At 39.2% G+C, this 14,818-nt stretch overlaps 1 protein-coding gene across 3 annotated transcripts in view; it reads right to left on the reverse strand.

The window, feature by feature from the left end:
- tmem132e (transmembrane protein 132E) overlaps positions 1-14,818 on the reverse strand; it is a 101,956-nt gene that overhangs the window by 18,720 nt on the left and 68,418 nt on the right. For all 3 annotated transcript variants that reach the window (XR_010332511.1, XM_064352012.1, XM_064352013.1), the window contains 2 exons: positions 5,928-6,204; positions 1,081-1,275 (listed from right to left, as the gene is read on the reverse strand). Coding sequence is in view for 2 of the 3 variants with exons in the window: in XM_064352012.1 (XP_064208082.1) it covers positions 1,081-1,275; positions 5,928-6,204 (472 nt within the window). In the remaining variant the exon portion in view is untranslated. The remainder of the gene's footprint in view (positions 1-1,080; positions 1,276-5,927; positions 6,205-14,818) is intronic.

Below are 14,818 nucleotides of genomic sequence, written 5' to 3' on the forward strand. Positions count from 1 at the left end.
TTCTTTAGTCATAATGAATTCTGCGTGCTTCTCCCAGTCCCTTCCCTTGCTCCCACTATTTGATTGAGGTTTTATATATGTACTGTCTCTCTCCTTTTACTCACCAGTTCCACAGGGAACACACAGCTTTAATTGTTTGTATGAGCAGGGTTTGCACACAAATCGATTGCATTTCACCCTGTTGTCTTTAGTCAACCCTTTCACTGTGTTTTCTTCCCAGGAATGATAGATGTGCGAGGTGATGCTGCGACCATGGCTGTTTTGGCGGCTGCTGCTTCTGTCTTTGACTTCATGTAATTTCCACGCAGCTCACATTCCAGGTCAATGCTTTAGTCATTCAACAGTATTTCCAGTACAGTAGATTTTGCCATCCTATAGTCTATTCAGATTTTGTCCAAAGTGCCGTTTCAGTGAAAAACTGAAAGTAATTTATAGTAATTTATATCAAAGCATCGCTCATTCAGTCGCTGAAAAGCATGCTGAAGGAGACGGCAACCCATTCACACCTGGGCATCAGCACCTGTTACCTATTGTCTGGCAGGACGTTTTTGTGTCTGTATACAAAATGTCTATTTCTTTAATGAGTCAGTTTTTTTTTTATTCTAACAACACAGTTATTTTTTAAGCCCAGCTATTTAGGAAAAGTCAAGGAAGGAGGAGGGTACTGCATTTGGAGTAAATTTCATTTTAAAGTCCAAACACCCAATAGTGTTGGCTCTGGCCTTTCTAAAAAAAGCACTTGTTAAAAGCCTACATGCATGCACCTTGATGTAATGCGTTGTTTCTAAAGTACAATGTACAATCTTAGTTATGCTGTCTTTCATATTCTGGTTTGAACCTGGTAATTTACAGCCAGGGCAAAAGTGCATCATCATGGTCACAGCTCCCAACATCCTTAAAATAGGAGGATTGGCTGTAAGCAGGAACAGAGTATGGGCCGAATAAAGTATGAACAACTATGAGTAAAAATGTATGCTCAGAAGGTTAGCATGTGAAATATGGACGTTTCCAAAGGCCTTTGGTCCTTGAAAGGAAAGATGCATGCACAGATCCACCTACAATTTTGGGTTAGTTAAGTACCTGTTTTGGAGTGGAGAGTGTCTGTAGGCCAGTTGCCTTGGCGACCATGGTGTGGCTGTTGCCGGGGCTGGGTTGTAGCATCAGAGATAGGCCTGAAACAGCGTGCACTCGAAGTTCCAGAATGGACACTTTATCATCGATGACGGAGAACATGGTATCACCAAGCACAGCCTCCACAGCCAGCGGGGACTCCACCTGTAACAGGGGGAGGGGGAGGGGGGGAGCTGCTGTTATTTTGGATGACAGCAGGCATTCACTGGGATTGAAATTGATACTTTTAAAGGAAACATCAATTTATAGACATGATGCCAAATTGGTAATAGCAATGGATTTTGTGGCTATATAGGTGTGTAATTAAAAATAAATGCGATAAATTGGAACCAACCCACTTTTCTACCAGGTTTTAAATGAAGAATAAGATTAAAAAACAGTGATACTCTTTCTGGTAACATGGCTAAAATCTTGCTCTTCCCTTCGGACATAGCTTAAGGTCGGGCAAAAAAATTTAATCTGATGGCTTTCAAAGCATTAGAAACCTATATGAACGTAGCTGGTTTCTACATTAAGTCAAATGAAACATTAAAATGAAAACCTGGGCCATTTTTTCCCTTTTACGGGCCCAAAATAAACTATAAATGTTCTGAACGTGTGCTTTATTAGGTGGGTGACAGAACCTGTTAGATTCCATTACATGGCCAAGGGATGCTGAAGGTTGTGGAAAGCTACCACTTGTAGCTCATTTTTCACTTTTTGGTTACCTCTGATTACCTTTAAACATAACATGAGACACAAAGCAGAAGCCTCAACATGCTCCAAGTCTCTGCCTACCAACCCCTTTGCAAACACAAGCATGCCGTCCGCAACAGTCAAACATACTTCTCAAACAAGGTGCTTTCATGACGAGTTTCATAATACTCCAACACTGCACATGGTATTGTGTGTAAAGCACAGTAAAGAAACAACTGATAACCCAGCCAAGGATACCGGTTTTAATCTTTTTATTATTCTCAGGTAAGAAATGTTTCACAAGCACTGATAAATGTTCATGTTCTATTAGTACTGTAATCCAGCTAAATGTTGAAATTTCAAAAATATGTCTTTTCATATTTTATTAATAGTTCAACTAGCATCCTGGCAGTAACAGGGGTGGGCAGGCATTATGAGCATAATATTGGACTGTTTGTTTGTTTGCCTGTGGAATGAAACCTAACCACATAATTTAGGAATTCACAAAATCCCACCTGGACAAATATTTTCAGTCCCAAAAACAAGAAATGTCCAGGAAAAAGATTTTAAGCTTTTGTTTCATATGTAATTATTTGGAGTCATCATTAACTTCACTTTTATGGTACTTGGGAATACAGGTACATAGGCCTGAATATATACAGCATGTATGTGATGCTTATATTTTGTATTCGTTTCAGCCTGGTTAATTTAAAGCTTGCTAACTAGTGACAGGTTAACCACCCAGGTTCATACTTTTTTATGAATAAAATGGAGTACCAAAAACCTCCCATTCCCTATTTTTTCATAAATTGCGCCCTGTACATCAGCAATACAAACATTTTTAAAAGCACTTTTCCGGAGTGCTGCAATAATTGTCCTTTTTTGCCACCCTGTTTTGAAAGACCCGGAAGAGCAGTTGGGTAGCTCACACAGAACAAATGACCTGGTGCAGTGTTTCAGATTTTGAGAGGCACAGGAAGAGTCCATTCAGATGGTCTTTTCATCTACAATAATTGCCCCCTTTCCCACCACAGGAACCTTTTCCAGAACTCAGGAACTTTTTGGAAACTAAAACCCTTTATCTACTGGAGGAACCAGAGCTGACTTTGGTTTCTGGGGCATGCTTCCATGCATGCATGCTTGCCCCTGCTTGTATAGTATGAAGGTAGGTATGAGGTAGTATGAAGTAGTACGGTCCACAAACTATTGGGATGGACCTGAACATTAATAATTGGTCAAATGTAATATTTGTGAAAATTGCCTAGCAGACCACAAGCACCGTTTTTAAATACAGGCAACAGAAAAACATTTAGCAGCTGCTAGAGAACAAGTGAATTTTGAAATGGAAAAAGAAAATCTAAAAATTTGTGAACCAACGACAAGGTGCAAGCTTTGATCGGTATATGTTGTGACGATGACGTTCATAAGAAATTTGAGTCGGCAACTTGTAATGAAAAGGGGTACTCAAAGATTTCTGTGTTTAGCTGAACTGGGCATAGACCACTCAGCTAAACAGTGCTGGGAAAAATAATAAAAAATAAGCAGGATTACAAAAAATAAAGACCCCAATTACCAGAGTGGTTGAAATAGATGGACCAGTAAATGTTTCTATGCAATGGATGCATTGGCCACTCTCACAAACAAAAACACGCTCCAGGAACCATTTTATTCTCCATTGTAGATAGTTCCTGCCCACTTTTAGTTCCTACAACCCGGTAGAGTTTATGTTATTGTGGAGGCAGGAGCTTGTGCGCACTGGTGCACGTCAACTTCCACAAGAAGCATAAAAAGGCCTTTAGACAGAGAAAGCATTTCAATTGTTCTCTGTAATAGAATGCTTGGTATTGCAGATCTTATACAAGTTACAGTCTACATTTTTAAAACAGTCCGTTGAAAAATAAAGTCCATTGGGGGTGCTAGGGATTTGGGGGGATTGGAGAGGTGTTTTATACAGTGACAGTAAAGAAACTTTTCAGCATACAAACAATTGGTATCAAAATTGCTTCTATGAATACAAAACAAGTTCAATTCCAGGACATCAGAAAACTTATTTGATTAGTTGTTTAGTTAGAGTGACAAGGATTGAAATTATCTGTATAATTTATACATTATTGATTGAATTATTGATACTGATTGATGTTGGTGTTTGCATCACAGTGTTCGTATCTTATGTACAGTATTAATGTGATGGTATAAAGAGTGCTCTTTTTGAAGCTAATGCTTTGAGCTCAGCCAAGAACTAATGTTTCCTCATGAAATATTTTTTTCTCATTAAGCTCCTCTGTATATCAAGGAATATTAGTAAGCACAATTATGTTGCCTAAATTGGTACCAGTCAGGCTTTTACTTCAGTATTCTGATAATTCACAGAAGCCAACCTTTTAAAACGTTTGAGATCTAAAACCTTCACACCATATTTCTTACATCTTGTAAATGTGGCATACAATTTCAGGATTACAGCGAAGCGCATGAACGCAAAATGCTCTTTTCCCTCATGTCGATACCTTACTTTTTTACCTTACAGTCCACAATATGCTGTGCAGTAGTGACTGTGTATGCTATCTGAAACAAAAGTATTGTTGCCTCTTGTTGCATGGTGTTGCATCATTTTATCTTATTCGGATTTACTAATGTACTGGAAAGGACAGTTCCAGGTCACTACACATCAATCTATATACATCTTTTCTCCATCTGAATGTATTTAATCCCAGACTTAAACATAAGAGTAGGCAAAGGAGAATTACACAAAAGAGTGATCTGTCCCACTGAAGACAACACTGCAATCATTTACACACAGAGGGATCTAAATGATCTTGAGGCATTTGTTTTGCTGAGATCCGGCTACATCTGATTTTCTGGCTTTCTCATCAATTGCATAACAAATGTATAAAAACAACAGCTTTTAATGGCAGTGGCTAATGAGGCTGTATCACAGACACTAGAATACAATATTAAGAATGTGAAAAACAACCAACAGAGAGAGAGAGAGAGTTTAATGAAAAAAAAAAAAAAAAAAAAAAATTTATTCATTGAAGCTCCCCCTTCAAAACTTTCCAAATGATACTTTCTTCTTGCCTAATTGATTCACAAGGGGAAGCTAAACTTACCATAGTGCTGATATCCAGGGGACTGGGGAACATTCTAGATTTCAGAAAAAAGTAAAAAAATATTCCAGGCCCAGGGGAAAGAAGCACAAAGCATGCACAAAGTCACATGGGGAAAAAAGTATATATTTTTTCTGTTCGCTTCACTGAAACAACAGTCATTAACATTGCTATTTTAAGGAAGGGGGTTAACTGTAGAGTCTGCTATGCACGCACCTGAATATCATTGCTGTCTCTAATAAGAGCAGTGCAGAGCAGTGGGGAGAAAAAAATATTCATATAGAAAACTTACTGAATCAGAAAGCTGCAAAACAAAAAGCTTCACCCACTCCATAGCCTTTCTTTTTTTACAGATTTAATGTCAACCAAACCTAGCAATTGACATCGCTCTATTCTACAGCAAGGAACTGAGGAAAAAAGGGAGGGAAGGTAGAGACAAAAAGTGTTTTCCCCCAAGGCCATTTATTATTTATTACCTTGGTTTGTTCAAACATGTCAATTTTAACATTTCTATTGTGCTAGTGTGTGTGCATAAAAGATTCTAACCCACAATTTATACTCTTTGATCAGAGATGTTAACTGGTCACCATTTATGAAAGGTTCCAGAACATTGTGGGCCAATTAACGTCTCTGACAGTGGGGTATCTGTATTCCCTGTAAAACAATAAAAAAACTGCTTCCACTTGTGAATCATCTGAATCACAAGACTTCCCATTTTAAGAGAAGACATGTGTTCAGGCTTATATTTTCCAAGAACATGCATCAGTAGGCAGCTGCAAATGTTCTTATCATTCTGATAAAGTCAACTTCTTTGAAAAATATAGGCCAATTCCCATGGCTTACATTTTTCATATTGGTTATTTGTGTGGCTGGAGCAACCCATGCAACTCTGAACAGCAGAACAGAAGTATACCAATGGATAAATCATACTCTGATTCTCATATTTGTATTTTATTTTGTGCATTGTATTTCTTGGTGATAGCACCTGTGTGGTGTTAGGCTGTCTGTACCACCCACCTTCAATGTGGTGGTTCCAACCTCTAAGCCCACCAGGACTGTGCGGTCAACCAGCTCTGCCACTCTGGGGTCAGACACCTTCAGGGAATCCTGCACCAGGTCTGTGACGTCCACCTGCCAATCCGGCCCCAGCATGGTTATGACCTGGTCAGTGCCTTCGGTCGAGGTGGTGTGAAACTGGGTCAGCACCTTGACCACGGCATGCTGGTACTGGAGGGTGCAGCCCCGGCTCACCTTCCGGTCATCTTCTTCCTCATCGTCGCTGTCCCTTGTGATCCTGCGGAAGGGTTGGTTAAAGAAATTTTAACCAAGACAAGAAATTTTATTTTTATTCAGAATGATATTGCAGTTGCCATACAGGAGGATGTAACCCATGCCTTTGGCGATGAGAACCAACTACAGCTGTAGTACTGCATATAGAGGGCTTTCAACTTTCAGCTAAATATCATTGAAATTATATTTGAGTGAGTTGAGTTGAACTCTATCAGTCTCAGAAGTACTCTGTAAGCCCTGATAACTCTTTGTTTTCACCTTTTGGTTACCACGATGACCTTTAAAGATCACATGGGGTAAAAACCATACAATGTTTACAAGGGAAGCATTTGAATTGTTTCCTGAAATAGCATGATGCGTTTCTGTAAGTTACCCTTTGGATGTTATGACTGGACATTAAACTGGAAAAAAGTGTTATATTTATTTAATTTATTGCATTTTCTCCCACAAAATGGTCATGTTATTTGTACATGCCCTGGGTAGCTACTTTCCCCTTCAGTCATTTACAAAGACTTTTAAAACAACATTAACTCGCCATTTGCACACATTGTATTAAATGTGCATTACTGCAGCTTTTCTTGCAGTTTGTTATGCCAAATTGCAAGTGCAGACTTATCTCATTACTGCAACACCTTTCAAATTCATTATGTTAAGACTAGAATGTGCAATTTCCAAAGTGTGAGCAACCAGCTGATGATTTCTCAACTGTAGACTATCTCTTAACTCTGCCATATCAGCTACTGCAATAAAACACAGCTCAACTGATACAAGCAGAATGCTGTTGAGTGTTGAGGCAGGGGTTAAACTATGCCTCCCTGCGGAGGCCAGCAATGCATCAATCATGAATAGCCCCAGCTACAGCCTGCACTGGCACAGTCTGTGTTTGATCTGGGTTGGTACCATGGACTACAGAAAGACACTCCAGTGTTGAGTATCCCATGATACTCAACATCAAGTAAGACTGTAACATCTGGGTACAGATCACTTTTTATGTAGTTATGAACTGTATGAATTGACGCTTTTCCACCGCATGGTACCGGCTCAACTCGCCTCTACTCGCTTTTTTGATTTGCCATTGGGCAAAAGTTGTGGATAGTACCCGATACCCACTCGGTACTTTTTTTGGTATCACCTCCATTGAGGTTCCAAGCAAGCTGAGGCGATACCAAAAGGTGACGTGAAAACACTGCAGACCACTGATTGGTCAGAGAGTATCGTCACTAAGTTAGCTTACCCTCTTGTGTCGTTTTTTTCGGCAGTCTTTTGTCTTGCTGCCTTCAGCCTCTTCTGAAACAAAATTTGTCGCCTTGCTGTGACAAACAGCAACATACCGAGAATCAAGAACACCATCCCTTTGATATCCTCCATTTTTCCTGTGTGTGTTGCGTTGAAGATGACGTCATGGCTGTTTCATGCGGCATCGCTATGATGACCAGCTACATTGATGGGGTACTATCTGCAGTGGAAAACAAAGTACCTGGTACCAAAGCAAGTAGAGTAGAGTCGAGCCGAGCCGGTACCTTGCGGTGGAAAAGCGGCTAATGTAACTTTCGTTTGTAACTGTGATTTGATAAGTAATTATAGTGAACTCAGAGCTCTTAATAGAGGCTACGCACAAGTGCTGTCCCCTCTTTCTATCTTAGCCTCTTTCCTGCAAGCTATGTTTGCCCTGCTTAACATTTCCGCCACACACGTAGCTGATTTGACTAACTAAGTAGTGTCTCCGTGGTGCCTGAACCCAGGTTAGAATTGCTTGCTTGGCTTCTAGATGCTCCAGTATAGAAGCCCGGCACCATTTTCCTTCAACTCAGACGAACACTCCACACAAGTTGCTTGTTGATATCCCCATTCCAATCTTCACCACCTTTGTTCCTTCTCCCCACGTGAGTGTACACCCGAGTGTACTCAGGCGCACCCTCACATTCTTTCCTCATTCAACTCAGATCCCTCATTTGAAGATTTTGCTTTTCCTATTAGGTGTAGAAAATAGTTTTAGATATGTTATTATAATGATGTTTAACTGATTCTGATAACTGCTTAATAAATGTTGTTTATTTGCACCTAGTTGTCTGCTTCATGTTCCTTGAATGTTGATTATATTCACTATGTTTTATTTCAAGTACCACTGCCTTCAGGAATTTGATTGATATTATTAGTATTATTTGATAATATTAGTATTATTTGATTAAATTGGCTATATTTCATAATCTAATTAAGTTAACCATTAATATTTGAAACTACTTTAAATTCCAAAATATATGGTAATCATTTTATGAGACTAATTATTACTAAAATTCTACCTACAGCACTTACAAAAACATCAGCAATGTATTATATGAGTTACCATAAGTTCATTCAGTGGTCTGACAACCTGACCTAAAAGGCTAAAACCTCATTCTCCTTTCCTTCCCCAGGATAATTATTCTATTATTAGCATGATCCTCAGATAATTTGGGATGCATAAACCAAAGCAGTCTGTCAGAGGCTGACAAGGCATACCCCATCCATTGATTTTTAAAGCTTTTAAATAATCTTAAAGAGACAGTCTTTCTCCTTGCAGAAACAGTTTCAAATATTTCATGTAGAGGTTGTAGTGAGAGGAATGTACCTCAAAATGTTTTTCCTTCAGAAGGTCAGAAATATGTTTTTCTTTTTCAGGATGCAAAATTCTTAATTAAAATTCTTCAAATTCATTAAAACATGTTGAGGGCAATGCCACCTAGTTTTGGTTACTTACTGACACAATGAAGCCAGTGAGGTTGACCATTATGTTCCAGAGAGCATGATGTGCAGTTAGCCTGTTTGCTGCGGTGCTTCCTGACAATGTTTAAGGCTTGTAATGTGAGTAGAGTGTTTTCACAGGTAGCCTCTGCTCTCAGCGCAAATGGAATGGAAGGAGATTTGCAAAATCAATTATGTAAGCAATATTCATTTTCCCACAACAAGTGGAAAAACTGCATATCTAAGTGTTCAATTTACTGTGATATTTCATAATGATGTTTGTAAAATTACCATTTTTCTGGACTGAGATTTGAGTGACAGATTACTGAAAGACCTGAATACCCTCATTAATTTATTAGGGGTCCAAGCAGCGAAGCTGGTGGAACCCTATTGTATCTGTTCGGATTATTAGGGGTCCAAGCAGCGAAGCTGGTGGAACCCTATTGTATCTGTTAGGATTATTATTATTATTATTATTATTATTATTATTATTATTATTATTATTATTTTTCTCCGCTAAAAGTGTCTGAGGCTCAGCAACCATAAGTCCTAGAGCAACCAAATTTGGCAGGTGGGTTCCTATGGCCCCCCACTACTCAGGCACTAAAAATCACCTATGTCAGCCAGATGGTGGCGCTATAACAAAGGGTCATGCATAAAAGGCCATAACTCCCACACCATAAGTTAGATCAACACAAAACTTCATTGACCTATGCACCTGAACATGCTCTACAACTTTGCCATTCTACTCTACAGCTATGTCCGCCATATTGTTTGCCTACCATTTTGACTTTTTCGTTGGGGCGTGGAAGCTTTCTCCACTAAAATGTCTGAGGCTCAGCAACCATAATGTCATGGTTCTGTGTTTTGTCTCTGTCTTTCCTTGTTGGGCCGCCAGATGGCGGCATTTCTGTTTTGTGTCCTGCTTGTACCCTGTGTAATTGTATTATTGTTTTCAATTGTTCAATTATTGCTTTTTGGTTGTCTCGTTTTCCCTTCCCTCTCTGTGGCCTGATTGTTCATGGTGCCCTCCTGTGTCTCGTCAGAGTCTGTTCTATTTAAGTTTCCTTCTTCCTTGACTCAGGTGCTGGATCCTTGGTTGTTTGTTAGTGTGTGCCTCTGATCATGTTCCTGCCCATGTTCTGTTTTCCACGTGCTTTTGGACTTTTGGATTTTCTTGTTTCCTGTGTTTTTGAAGTTTTCCTTTGTTTTTGAGAGTTGCCCTGCGAGGCTTTTTGTTCCCTGCTTTTGTTCCTGTTTTCTAAGTAAAGTCCTTGTTTCCTATTCCGTTTGGAGTTTTGAGTTTTTCCCCTCACTCTGCGTTTGGGTCCGAACCCCCCACGCACCTGACACATAAGTTGTTCCTATGGCCCCCCACTACTCAGGCACTACAAATCACCTATGTTGGCCAGATGGTGGCGCTATAACAAAGGGTCATGTTTAAAAGGTCATAACTCCCACACCGTAAGCCAGATCAACACAAAACATAATCGACCGATGCATCTGAATATGCTCTACAACTTTGCCATTGGGAGCACCTATGTCCGCCATATTGTTTGCCCACCATTTGGACTTTTTTATTAGTAGGGGTGCGGAAGAGCTGGAGCTCCAAATCTAAGTGTTACGACATCTAGTAAACTTCTTTACGGCAAGCGACATCCATGGCGACGCAAGTAATCCGACACCGTAGGGTCTAGTTTTTATCAGTGAGGGGACGGTCTGAACGTCGGGGAAGCAATGGAAGACAGTGCCAGCCAGAGTGCATGCTAGGCTACCAAAAGTTTGTTAGTAAAAGCTTTTTGAGAGGATGAGTAATTACTTTTCTTGAGCATGGATCCATTTGAAGACAGTATCGGGTGAGTTCGTTTAGTCTTTGAATCTGTCATTATGCTGAGAAATAGCTAAACCATTTTTATTGGTTTTGAGTTTCTGTGCAAACGCGCGAAAACACGCTCGTACAATAAAACAATGACGGTAATACATATATAGTCCGCTTCGTTCCGTTGCTACCATAACATAACACACTATCTTGTGTCTACAGCTGCAGTTTCTCACTGCAATTACTAATATTGAATATAAACAAAAGACGCAATTTATGCTGTACTCTGCCAATGTCTAAATAAATAATACGGTACGGTAAAGCTTTGAGAGGATGAATCATTACTTTTCTTTGGCATGGATCCATTTGAAGACAATATCGGGTGAGTTTGTTTAGTCTTTAAATCCGTCATTATGCTGAGAGAAATCGTATTCTCAATTTAATCTCTAAATTGACTGTAAGCTTAGGGTTGTAACTAGGTAGCTGTTTCGTGGGTGACTTAGTTAATGCACTCGTCTTAACTATTGCTTGTATTTTTGCATAGACTGCATTGTTGCTGTTCTTGTTTGTGTTAGTGTTAATCAGTTTAACCTACAGGGTCCAAGTTGAACTATGCGGTTGTTCCCTGCACTTGGAACGGTACTTCTCTCTAGGGTTTTCGACACACTTGTTCCTGGTTATGGTTATACACTTTGTTGTACGTCGCTCTGGATAAGAGCGTCTGCCAAATGCCTGTAATGTAATGTAATATTCCGTAGCAACAAGATAAATCCGACGTTAGCCCTAAAATATGCCAATACAGCAGTGAAAACACTGCTCACTGAATAACGACATAAACAAGACAAAGTTTTTTTAAATTATGCCATGTCATTCTACATTCAATATCTGGGACTAAACATTGAATAAATATACAATCTTACCACTGGTTTTACGCGTAGAGATGTCCTTTTGCGAATGAGTGGTCATATATTCTCTTGGACAATCCGTTTGTGAAATATAGGCTACGCGCATTTGTGACGCCTGGGCTATCTTCAAAAATAGCTGTGCGTAATACCACACCTGTTGCTTACGGCGTTGTCGCCCTTTTTAGTACAATTTGGCTTGATTGACAATTCATTTATTCAGTAGGTGAGAGTATAAGCTTTCTAACGATGTATAACATGTCTGATTTTGCTTTTGGAATAACGTTTCATAGGTCAGCGTAACCAAAATTTTTCTTATCTTCCAATGTCTAAATAAATAAAACGGTAGGCTACTTTGCGCGCAGCACGCAGATCGCGAGTTGATATCACGTCTTTATTTTCGTTTTTTCTCAATGTCGTATTTATTATTTGAAATGTGTATTTATGTGTTATTATTCTATATGTCTCTGTGGCGCGCTGAAATGTGCATTCTCTGCTAAGCTGAGCAATGGATTGGAATATGTGTCTGACGTAGTGTTGCACGGTATACCAAAAAAAAAAAGAAAAAAAAAAAAAGAAACGGTTCGGTATTAGAATATTCCGACGTTCGGTAGTTTTGAGTCAAATGTAAAAGCCAGGGAAAATTGTCTCCCGCATTACTGACTGAGAGGATGAAAAGTGTAATTTGTCAGAATCTTCGCTAGAAGGCAGTAGCAACTAAGGTTGCCAAGTGAGGTGACTTGCGCTTGTGCACTCAGCTCCTTCATACAGCGCAAGCTTTGACTCAGTTCACTTCAGTAGCAATAGGTGTTCCAATTTGGAAATATTTTATTATAGATAGATGCTGTATTGTTATTAAAATATGCTATTTTTAAATCTATTTAAAGGTGAAAGACCTGTTTTACAGATTATTTAGTTTACAACTGTTTAATTTTTGAAATATATTTAACATATTTTTCTATTGTTCAGTGTTGTAACACTATAGGCCTATGCATATTAATATGTTGAAGAGGCTTCAACTTAAAGGTTGTTAATGAACCAGGGCTGCGTTTCCGAGTTTCAATGTACCTTAACGTTTTACGAAGGTTCTTAAGGTATACCTTTCAAAGGGAAACCGATTTTTTACGAGTGTTTCTTGGACTATACCTTAAGACAACTGTAAAGGGACACCTCAAAGGTACATCGTAAGTTGGAGCTGGCCTTCACTGTGGTGCTGAAAAGTTTATCAATCGATGCCAAGCGAATCGATTGTCTCACTTGTAAAGGCTTGTGAATGACGTTTTAATATAACAAGTGTTGTCATAATCATTTTACATCAATCTAATATTGCAGAAGAGGGAGCTATGCCTACTAGAGATCATCTGCTAATCTCTTTAAGAGTCCGTTAAGACGAGACCTTGTGATAGTTTCAATAAATACGTACATATAGGCTACAAAGGATAAAATAAAAAGCATCAATCGGGACATATAAGCCATAGTCTGGGACTTCGTGGAAGCCCAGGGAAAAGGATATAGGCTACATATGGCTGAATTATTTTGTTCTTATTGAAACAAAGGTCTAACGTTAATTTGTTTTTGTCACACAATATATAGGCAACTGTAGCAGCATATCACTGCACTGCACTGATTCCCGCGAACTTTTCTCTGCAATGCAAAAATGATCATAGATGAAAGGCAAAAGCGCGTCTGTGGAAATTGATCATGATGAATTCTATACCGGGTGCCTTATGAATAGGTCTACCTGTTAAAGTGATTTGTTCATCCACCTTAATTTGCTGTTGGATAATCTTAAATTTAACCAAGAATATCATTATTGGGTTGTTTACCAAAAATCGTAAAACAACATGGTAAGAAAAATGTTCTGTAATGTTGATATTTACCCAGTGCTATTTTGTTTTATATAGGAGGTGTGAGCTAAAGGAAGGGGATGTAGATCATTTGGCTATGTTTGTCCATTATGAGCCACTGTACCTGTATGTTTGTTTATGGCTTGGCCAATCAACGTGTTCTAGTTAGGTCATGCAAGTAGACTCACTCAACGTTGGTTTTGCACACACAGGTTTTATATTCTTAATAAACCGGCGGTTTGTTCCAAGTCAGTGTGATCATTGCCTCACACACAAACAAACTAATTTCTACAGGGTATGCAGTCAGAAAAGCCATATCCTAAGCTAGCGCCACTACGTATAAATAAAAAAAACTTTTTTTTTCTTTTCACAAATTGGATTAGTATCATGGATAGGCCCTATACTTAATTACCATCATGATGGGGATAGACAGGTAAAACGACAACATTCTCACGACGTGCTATGCACAGACACGTTGATTGGATAATTACTTTTCGTAAAGTTTTTTTTTAAAGTTTTTCGTAAAATATTAAACTCATTTCCGCATGCCGATGTGCTACTAGATGCACACTGTAGTACAACTGTCGATTTGAAAAGCAAAATGTTGGCATAATAAGGCAAAACTGTGACAGGATTACCGGAGCGCAGCGCTAAGGGACAGCTTACGAGTGCCTCAGACCACCCTTTTAAAGGTATACCTTAATTAAGGTATACCTTAGCTAAGGAGATGCTGGGAAACAGCTCGAGACCTAAAGGAAGACCTTAAGCCCTTAACCTTACGACGCACGTAGCGCTAAGGAGACTCTGGGAAACGCAGCCCAGGTTGTTAATAAACCATGAATTCGAAAATGAGGTCAACCCTTGTGGACATTACGTTTCTGATCTATTAAGGTAATTTCAGTATCGTTAAGGACCGAGTATCGAATTAGCATCATTTAAGTTTCAAGTATCATTTCAGTATTGAGTATCATAATACTAAACCTGGTATCAGTATCAAAGTCAAAATTTTGGTATCGTGACAACACTAGTGTGACGCCTTTTTTAGTTGCGGCGCAGAAACACTGCAGCTGTGCATACACGCCGGACCATCTAAGTGTTACGACATAGTAAAGGCCTTTACGGGAAGCGGCCAGGACATATCCATGGCAACGTAACTAAGTCATCCGACAGAGTCTCTTAGCACAAAATTGGCCATAAGTCATCAATATTTTATACGATCATCATGATATTCATTAGATATGTTGGGTGAAGGCATATGATCATGAGGACAAAGCCATTTTAAAATCACTCCATAGGGGGCGCGATGGTGCCAATGCTTGGACCCCTCCC

Source organism: Anguilla rostrata, chromosome 9 (genome assembly GCF_018555375.3).
Source record: "Anguilla rostrata isolate EN2019 chromosome 9, ASM1855537v3, whole genome shotgun sequence".
NCBI lineage: Eukaryota > Metazoa > Chordata > Actinopteri > Anguilliformes > Anguillidae > Anguilla > Anguilla rostrata.